This window comes from Neltuma alba, unplaced genomic scaffold (assembly GCF_004799145.2).
Source record: "Neltuma alba isolate B1F8T4 unplaced genomic scaffold, ASM479914v2 tig00011644_pilon, whole genome shotgun sequence".
Taxonomy (NCBI): Eukaryota; Viridiplantae; Streptophyta; class Magnoliopsida; order Fabales; family Fabaceae; genus Neltuma; species Neltuma alba.
This window is the reverse complement of record NW_021636292.1, coordinates 51,632-62,059: the sequence shown is the minus strand read 5'-3', so window position 1 is coordinate 62,059 and position 10,428 is coordinate 51,632. Positions and strand designations below refer to the sequence as shown.

Here is a 10,428-nt window from a genome sequence, read left to right as displayed (position 1 = left end):
AAAACCCGCCACTTTAGGCCTTGATATGAAACCATCACATCCTCATTTTGAATATTCTATCCGGAGTCAGCCACTCTTATAATTGCATGTCCAACTTCACATCATCTTAAACAGCCGAGCAGCTTCAATGAAGCTTAAGCACCTCAGACAATTGCAACAAGGACTCCATGATTCAAGAATCTAAATAAAATCAATGGCAAAACAAAGACAGTGCTATACCTCTCTCGGGTTTTTAGGGTTTCTTGAAGTAGTGGCTTGCCATTGAGATACAAGATATCAAAGGCAAATACGCATACATCAACTTTTATATCACTCATAGAACATTTTTCCGGGCTCGAGTACTGAGAACCTGTCACAAAACTTGGCATTCAATAAATATCCAAGAACTACTTTTTTGTAAAACATCAATAACTGATCAGCTACACAGTCACAACATAGATAAAATGATAGGGTGAAAAAAAAGCATAATCAATTTCTTAAAACATGACTGATTTGTTATTCGTAACCAACTATCATAATCACAAGAACTATTTCCTTCGCATCTTACCTGGAAAGGAAGGATTTTCTTTTTTTTTTCGTTCATATGCAACAAGTTCACAATCAAGAACAAATGATGACAAGATGATTTCTTTAGCCTGTTGAGTAGCAGCAAATATTAGCAACCAGGTTGACACAAGTATTGGGTGCAATTGGAGTGCATGTCTCAAAATAAAAAAAATATCTTGAGACAGTGAATGTCCCTGTAGATGACAATGACAAAAAGATGCTATTCCTCAAATGTATAATGATTCAAATTTACCTTGAAATAGCAGCAACAACATCAGGGAAACTTTCCAGTGTTCCGTTCAGCATTTCTACTGTAAATCTCAACGGATCCATTATCCATGTAATGTACCTGTTTTCAATAAAGCTATCATTACTATGATAATATCATGAGCAGTATATTTCTGGTGGCGGGTTAGACCAGAACATATCACCTGGGCACGTTCTCCATCATATTTGTACTCACACGTAAACTCTACATCCTGGAATTTGTTTAAGATTTCAGATACACCCTTAGTGCTTTAGACAACATAGGTCCAACTGGAACACCAAGAGTAAGTTACACGTCTCTGGAAGTTTCCATACACCACCACTAAGCAATGCAGGAATTATTTTGTCATACACAGGAAGAAACAGAATACACCTGTTTAACAATCTTTGCAGCCTGATGCAAAAACAAACAACAATATCAATCGTTTTTTTCACAGAATACAAAAGAAATTGATTAAAATGCAGAATAACTAAGGAAAAAGTGGCTGATATCTTCAACAGGAAGCACCAGCATTTGCACTGAAGACCTATTTCAGTTGAACTCACAAATCATCCTTCCAACTTTCACACAAAAAGCCTATCACTTAAAATGCTAGCATGTGCTCCAAATGTCTTAAACCAAATCATCGCATTGCTTCACCACAGACTCAAAAGGGAGAAAGATTACACTATAATCTTTCACTTCACATATCAATTCTGCAAACTCAAGGACATTAAGTTACCTCTTCTAAAGGAGATTGAATTTCAGGAGGGGTACAGAATGTCCTTCCGTGTATACTGAGCAGGGCCCAATGCAGCTAAGAGAGAGAGTTTGTTTGCTCATACCCAATCCGCAACTTTGACTGCAAATAATAATGACCATAATTATAATACTAATAACATTTGAGAAGAAAGCCCACCATAATATTTCAGTAATACACCATGATTGCAACCTGAAGCAGACGAATTAGATATTGAGGTTCACAATCAGGCAACAACAAGAAGTCCTTGATGTGATGTTTTTTTCTTCTCTTGGCTGTCTTTACCAGATTCCTGTACATATTTAAAGATATGGGGCAAATCAGTAGCAGACACTAGAAGACAGCCAGATTAAGGAATTAATAAATTGAAACGTTCTGGGTGCCCAATAAATCCTCTTTTCTTCTCTCATATCCTAATAGTATTCAACAAACTAAAATAATTTTAAAGGTCAAATAAAAACACACACAAAGTCACCTACTCTTTTTCAGAGAACAAAAATGCCTGTGAGATAGAAAACAATAAAAATCCCACAAATACATTATAAAAAATTGGTTCTCCATATTCAAGGTTTAATAAATAATAACAAAATTCCAACCAACAAGTCAACAACAGATGATAAAGTTAAAATGGACAAGCACGAATCATCTGCATACATTACTAAATTCCAGTCCTTTCCTAAAATTATAACAGCACTCATGCTGCCTAACCCCTCAGAGGAAATGGTTTTAACATAAAAAGTACAAATGTGATGCATTGTACCTTGGCAATGAGACGAAAGGTGTTAAAAACCTTCCTAATAGTTAATGGATCAGGCTTCCACATCATTGATTGAGATGAGCGGCTTGCTTTGGCAACAAGGCCCAAATCACCTTTTTCCTATCAATAACAAACAACAAATAAGTGCTACCAACCAGAAACAAAGTTCTTGAGGATATATGAACTTCTTTGATCAAATTTCATTTCAAAAGGAATTATTATAGACTACACAAGAGGCTTTACATTTCATAAATTAGGAAAAGCGAAATTTTAATGTCTGTCATGTGGTGCCCCCATGATACCAAATCTAACCGTATGCATTTGCATGGGTACGCATACTAGAGGATAAGCCATCATAATTATATTCCCATCTCTTTCTCCATAATAACGCTAGCATCCAACGTAAGGAAAGTCCTTGTATTTATCATACGGGGATTAAAAATCGACCAACAATTTGGCTGTTCAGTCTCTGGCGAAGAACACAAAACAAGATGCGGGCAGACTTATTCTTTTTGTTAAAGAAGACAATAACAATGCAGAACTCATGCAGGGTAAGCTATCAAATGTTTGGGCAAAAGCTAAAACCCCACAAGCATCACCTTATACTGATTTTTTATCTGCGCCTCAGTTCTTCCGCATGCCTCTGCAAGCGCCTTAATAATTGAAGCATCCCCTATTCCCAATTCCAGCCCTTCATGTGCCGGAGCAAACTTATTTGCGGAAAGATAAACAACAGCACCAGATCCTCGGGTGTAGTGTTCATGACAGTCCTCAGCATATTGCATACTATATCTGTCATCACAATCCGTCCTGTTTCTTCCGAAATCATATCAAATGCCAAACTGAGAAACAGAAAAGGCACAGGTTCACCCTTGTCCCAACAAGATATCGAACTGGGGTCAAAATCTGCAGGCTTCTTCTTCAAAAGAGAAACTTTTTTCTTCAGTTCTGTAATCTTCTCCTGGGAACCTACAACGCGCATTCTCTTCGCCGCAAGTGCATCCTCTGGCCCCGTCAGCCCACCATTGCTTAAGTCTTCTTTCGTCGGCTCTTGTGCCTTCTCGGAAGCTTTAATTTCAGCGCATTTAGTATCATTACTGGGTTCCAAAGACTGACCTGTACTTTCCGTGTTCTTGAGGAGTTTAGGGTTTTGACTTGAATTAGAATCCGGTGTTTTCCGTTTCTGGGGAGACGATGATTGGGGCTTCTTCTTGGCGGCGGCACGAGCCCCTGACATGAGAGCATCGAAGGCAGAAGGTCGTGACGACATGCTGCGACAGCGATTATGTGTAGGCAAGAGGATGGGCTTGAACGCGAAAGTTTTAGGGGTTGTGAGAGAAAATTCAAGACGAAAGAGAGACCTGACGGGGTAAAGAATGGGGGAGAGAAGAAGGAACGTAATGAAGGCATGAACAGAGGGGAAGAGAAGTGAGCTGGTTCCCGGGTTTGCCAGAAAACAACACTGGAAGAGAAGACACACAATACAAATGGCGGGAAGGGAAGAAAAAAAAAGGGTCAGACAAGGAAAAAAAGTTAATATAATTTTTGTCATTACTCTGATTTTAATTTTGATCATTTAAAAAATATTTGGATGGGAAAAAACACTTTTTCTTAAATTGAGACAAATTCTTCTATATATTTACTTCATATTCTATAAAATCACTTCTAAAACGATAAGTTTGGTTTTGATCTAAACACTTCCTAACTTCAAATCATAGGTGTTGGTCTTTGAGGGAAAAAAATAATCCAAGTACTTATTAGATTATAAGAATAAATGTTTTATATGAGATGAAATTTAAAGGATTACAACCTATGTTTTGAAAGTTGAGGAATAAAAAGCGAGAAAATTTGATGGACCAAAAAATATATTAAACCGAAAAAAAGAAAAAAAGAGAGGAGGAAATAGAAATAAAAGGCTCTGAAAAATTACATTTATTATAAAGACATAAAATTGTGATTATTTAGAAAGATTAAAAGTTAGTATTTTTAAATTTACATGTTGATGTTTAATTCTTCTGAAAAATTAATTAATTACAGATTTTTGTAATATTCTTTGTTCAGTGGTCAGAGCCACCAGCCATGTGTGAAGAAAAATATTGTTGGGTGACCCGCACCCTGCTTGTCTTGTCCAGCACCAAATATGGGCCGAGGGCCGTTTCCTGAGAGCAGAAGTTCAACCCAAAAAGAATTGTCAAGGCCCAAATCTGAGGAGAAAGTGGGCTTTCAGTATTTGTTATGGAGACCAGAAGAGCCGATGTTCCCATCCCCGGAGAAGAACAAGACATGGTGAGGAACTGCAAGATAAACTCTGGAGGGCGAGATTGGAAGAATGCGAAGTTAGAGGGGCGCAAGTGGAGTGAGAAATTGAGGTTTTTGTCGTTAGCTTGTCCCTGCATCGCACCAGATTCCTTCCGCTTTGTGGGACAGTTTCCCCATTCCCAGACCGCCGCTTGTACTACTTTCATTGGGTTTTGGCCTTCCCTTCCCTTTCTCACAGACATAAAGATATATACGAGGAGAACGACAAAACTAATCACAATTTAATTTCAAATTCAGTACTCATTTTTTTATATATGAGAGTTAGCCTTTTTAGGAGGTCCTTAGTTTGTGATTCTTAATGATATAAGGCTACGTTTGATTCTTATTATATTCTTCTGAGTAATATTATTTTTTAATTATCTTTTTTAATAGAAATGAATATATTATTGTCTTATAAAGTCGTAATTGATAGGTTGTCATGTAAGGAGTAAAGTTGAGCTCAATGGTAAGGGACAAGATAATAACTTATTAGTTTATTGAACGCTAATCTCAAACGTCTAATATTTAAAAAGAATTTGGTAAAAAAAAAAAACTTAAAAAGAATAAAAGTAGTGTTTGGAATATTCTTTATTTTCGACAGGTGTTGGGTAACGTAATACTTATTAAATCTCAACCATTTAAATTTAACATGAACAGCAGGTATTTAATATTTAATATTTTTATTTTTAAAAAATATTTTTTTAATAAATACATAAATCAAAATAAATATAATCTGTTAACCATATTTTTTTTTGAAAAAAATAATTTTTATTTAAAAATTACTAGTTGAAAATTTTAAATCTAAACCATTAAAATTATATAATAGTTTAGATTTTTCCGTAACAATAAGTTTTATAGCATTCATACAACTTTTTTTTTTTTTTTGACCAAGAGCATTCATACAACTTTGGTTGTTCTAATTTGAGGTGAATATATGGCTGATGTCCACCCAATATCCGTGACCAGCACTGGGCTAACATATTTACCGAGTTCGTTCTGAAATTAATCGACACAAAACAAGAGAACTTACAGAGCCTGTCTCCTATTACACACGAGCAAAAATGTTGATACATACAATCAGCATATAAATACAGTAGGCTTCCTGAGCCATCCCATGGGCGCACCTCCTTGCTTGTTGAGGCACACATGATCGAAAGTAATAGCAAACCATTGTCGCATGTGAGCTCTGATATCTCATTTACTGTTAGTCGATTCAAAGAAAAATGGTTCCGAATGACCTTCAAAACTCGGACGAGTTAAGTACTGTAGCAAAACGTGTTGGAAGGAGATCGAAGATCATTAAATATGGCGGACTGGTTTATTATCTTTGTTGATGCCCACCCAAATATGGCGGGGAATTGTTTAGGGAAAACAAAACTGACACTCTCTTTCTGCAGAATAAATAAAAGGAAGAAGGCAGAGAGATGAGACAGATGTGAAGCAGAGGCGTGAGGAGAGACGATATGTGGGAACCGGAAGCTGGCACGTGGAAGCATATGCCCTGAGAAACGTCTTACACGCCCCACAGCGTGTCTTCCACATTCATCTTTAGCATATTTAACTCCACTTCTCATCTGCGCTGACCCCCACCTCCTTCCTCTCATCTCCTTCTTCATTCTCTCTTCATGCAGCACAAAAACATATAAACGAAACCAAGTCAATGAATCCCAAAACAGGGTTCCTGCATGCATCATTGCACTATTGCAGTACGCTGCTCAAGCTTATTACTCCAATAACTTATTTGCACATCTTCTCAGGAAGCTCCTGGCAGATTGATGCCTATATTCCCTCCATTATTTTATGTTGGTGATTCACCCTCTAATTTTTATATTCCGAGTTCCAGCCCCTTCAGTTTGTAATTTATCCTCACCACCAGCGTCATCATGTTCCCCCTTTGATTCCATTCACACCATAATATTACTATATTAGCATTTATACACACCAATCTATGGGCACAGTGCTCATTATTTTATCCCCAGGTCCTGTTCATCAGAAAAAGACCACCGTATCTCCCACGTACTGGGCAATGACGCCTCCCTTTACTTATTGCTGCAGCTCAACTACTTATTGTTGTTCATCGCTTTGCTTCTTTATTATTATGTATATTTGATGATTTGACACTTCACTAACTAATACGTAAAAACTTCTACTAATTTCTACTCCCCGCCGCGCACACTATGCAAAGTAAATAACTGTGTCCATGACTAAATGTACAACACGCACCTCTAGGTACTCTCAAATTTCTAGGTTTAAATTCGACTGCGGCGACAGAGATGCTGGATTCCTAATTAGAATATTGTTATTACTACTCCAGTAACGCGCTTACTTTTATAAAACATCAGATGTCAACATCGTTTGATGTGTCCGCGAATCTTTAAGTTGTTCACATCGAGTTTAACTGATTAAATAAATGCCAAATACGGCAATGATCTGTGAAAACCCTGGTTCTCAACTATATTTTTAAGCAATACATGAGATTCATGACTGAATGAGACATGAAGAATCTTCTATCGTATTCTCCAATAGAAGAACTATATATACAATTAGATTAGATGTGTCTGTGTGTGCGTTGATAGATTTGAAAGGGAACATACTTTCATCATTTAGTTAACCAGAAGAAATAAAATAATCTATGTTTAGCTAGTTAACAACTCGGGCATGAAGGAACCTGGGGGGGGGGGGGAAGATATTCCATTCACACCAAAATTATATTAATGATTTGTATCTCGTATATAATTGAACTAGACCTCTCATGATCCCACCGTGCTCAAAATGGATGCTCACCAAGATCCTCTGATGCACATTAACGACTTCCAGCTTCATGACTTCATCGACGACACCAATGTCGATCAGTTTATCAATTTGCTCCGCGGGGAGAATGAACACTCGTTCTGTAACTTTGATTCTGACCATATCAATGGCTACTTGGCTGATAACCAGTTTCCTCCATTCCCTGCAAACCTGTTTGAGTCTAATGCTGCTTTAAATGCTTATGATCCAAGCTCTACGCTTAGTTCCTTCTCATGTTTTGATGGAGAAGTGAAGGGAGGAAGAGGAGAAGAGGAGAATGATTCTTCTGCAACAACAACCACCACCACTGAAACTACCACGTCTGCTAATGCCAAACAGAAGTCCAAAACTGATCGATCCAAGACACTGATCTCTGAAAGGAGGAGGAGAGGCCGAATGAAGGAGAAGCTTTACGCATTGCGTTCTTTGGTTCCCAACATAAGTAAGGTATGTTTCGCCGTCACAAACTAGATCTAGAGCAAATATACTCTTTTGTGGTTAAAGGTCTAAGCTTTGGCTATGTGGTCCTAGTCTTATTCTTCTACGACGATGGACGATTCGATTCTTGAGATTTAACAAATAGCAAGTTGAAAATTCTCCCGGATGGAAGGAAGGTAGGATTATGGAATATCTTACATGCATCTTTCGCGAACCAGAAATTATAATATTCTAAAAACTACAAAAAAGAGTAACAGCAATAAGATTAAACAAATCAAATGAAGTCATAAAATAGTTCCTTAATTAAAACAAGGGCCTGATGATGGGCTGTGAGTCATCTAGGGTAATGTAAAAATATTGTAACAGCTAAATATTCGAGGCCATCAACTTCTGTTCTATGGCTGTGTGACGTTTCTTCTATTGTTTCTAACAACATTATCTACATTTTAGAATTTACATGAATCTGTGTAGTCTAAAGAGCATCTAGTTTATGTCGGTGAAGGTAAATGCTAAACGTTAACTGGTACAAATATTTGCAGATGGATAAGGCCTCCATCGTGGGCGATGCTGTGGCATATGTGCAGGAGCTGCAAGAGAAAGCTAAGAAGCTGAAGGCTGAGGTTAAAGGCCTTGAAGCATCTATGCTAGCGTCGGAAAACGACCAAAGATCAGCTAAAATCCCCACGAGTCAAAACAACCACATCCACTATCCGATCTGCATGAAGATCATGCAGGTTTGCTTCATTAAAACTTGATAAGATGCTGTTACTTAGGGCTCTTCAGATTTAAGTTGTAACGTTTTGGTCATGTTGTTGTACAGATGGACATGTTTCAAGTGGAGGAGAGAGGGTATTACGTGAAATTGGTGTGTAATAAAGGAGAAGGAGTGGCTGCCTCCCTCTACAGGGCTCTCGAGTCCCTAGCAGGCTTCAATGTTCAGAATTCAAACTTGGCCACAGTTTCTGACAGGTTTCTATTAACATTTACATTGAATGTAAGCTTTCCTCTCATTGTTAATTATTTACTGATATCTTCTCATTCTGAATGAGTCTCGCTCTTCGCTTGCGGATTTAGTGATGATTGATATGTTTAAAACAGGTGAAAGGTTGCGAGCCAGAAATTAACCAGCAAAATCTGAAGCTGTGGGTGGCAGGTGCTCTTCTTAACCAAGGCTTCGAATTTATTACAACTTTCCATGCTTGATTTATTCACCCTGCGACATCTGACTCTCTCACGGGCTTCTCTCCATCAAAACATGACAAATGAACAATCCTCACTGCGTAGCACCGCATAACAATCAAAAGAAAGTCTTCCCTCTATGTTATGTCCCTAACTCTATTGAAAAAACATGACATGAAACACCTTCGAGAATTTAACTCTCTTGTCCTTCAAAAGAACCATTCTGAGTTGTTGACCAGGAGAACAAACATCGTCTGTTATCACTCCATCCCACAGAGCAGATCGTCCTGGATCGGAGCAAATGTCCAGAAGGCATTTTCGTCTATGATCCTCATAATCTCTCCTTCCTTGCCCATTTTCTCCTCAGGCTGTGTTTGGTACAAGAAAAATAGATTTAAAGAAAGGAAAGTCACTGGGGCACTATACACCTGATAGACAACAAAATAATTTTGTTATGCATAAAAGGAAAGCTCCTCGCATTTACCAGAGAGCTTCCAATTCCCATGCTTTGATTTTTCCTATTTTCATTTTGTGCCAAGCAAGTCTAATATGCCGCCTGTTATGTAATAAATTTGGAAAGATCTGTAATATTTTTCTTGATTTTATTCAGTATCAGAGAATTTTCCTATCCTTTTCCAATTCGTGGGTGTGAAATTTTAATTAAAATCATGTTATTAAATTTGTGGCTTCAATAATATAAATTGAATCTTACAAATTTATCTTCTATAAAATTAATAATAATTTTGTTTATAATTATACAACTTACTTATTAGTAGTATATAGCAAATGCAAGATATCTGATCACCAACGATCTCTATGATGCAAGGAAGTTCTGAATTCCAGCAGCAAAGTTCGCCACAAAGAAGTGGAGCATTTACTGTCGAGTCACAAAAATTGTTATCAAGTTAAGAAAAATTAAAACTGAGTATTTTGATAATAATTTTACAAAATTGTTAGCAAGTCTTTACATCTTTTTAAAAAATAAAATTTAATATTTTTAATTATTAAATATTTGAATTAAAAATCATAAAAGCTTAGAGGCAAATTTTTTTTTCATATACTTATTTGATGTCCAGTACTGTTTGGTTAATTTCGAAAATTGCCCAATCTAATTGATGATAATTTTTTTAAAAATATTTTCTATATTTATACGTATTAAACTTGATCTAGTTTGTGGGTGAAAAATCTAACTTTTAAGACATCTATTTTTTTCCGAATTTTTTTCAGAAAACGTGTAACCATATTAAGTTTTTAATTTTTTTGAACACACCTATCTATTTTTTGAGGAACATGCCAATTTGGTTTTTCTGGAAATTGCTTTTTTTTAATTTATTGCATGAAAATGTGTAACTTTCGAATACACCTATCTAGTTTTTCTCAGAATTTCACTGTTTTTCTGAAAATATGCAGCCA

General features: G+C 36.7%; 1 protein-coding gene and 1 pseudogene across 1 annotated transcript; one reads left to right on the top strand and one right to left on the bottom strand.

The window, feature by feature from the left end:
• Positions 1 to 219: 219 nt before the first annotated feature.
• Positions 220 to 3,678, bottom strand: LOC114716134 (DNA ligase 1-like; annotated as a pseudogene).
• A 3,699-nt stretch (positions 3,679 to 7,377) lies between these two features.
• Positions 7,378 to 9,039, top strand: LOC114716131 (transcription factor FER-LIKE IRON DEFICIENCY-INDUCED TRANSCRIPTION FACTOR-like). The gene is made up of 4 exons (XM_028901064.1): positions 7,378 to 7,845; positions 8,376 to 8,570; positions 8,657 to 8,830; positions 8,935 to 9,039. Exons 1-4 carry the CDS (start codon positions 7,381 to 7,383, stop codon positions 9,037 to 9,039), a joined length of 939 nt encoding a protein of 312 aa, XP_028756897.1. The 5' UTR covers positions 7,378 to 7,380.
• Positions 9,040 to 10,428: the final 1,389 nt, after the last annotated feature.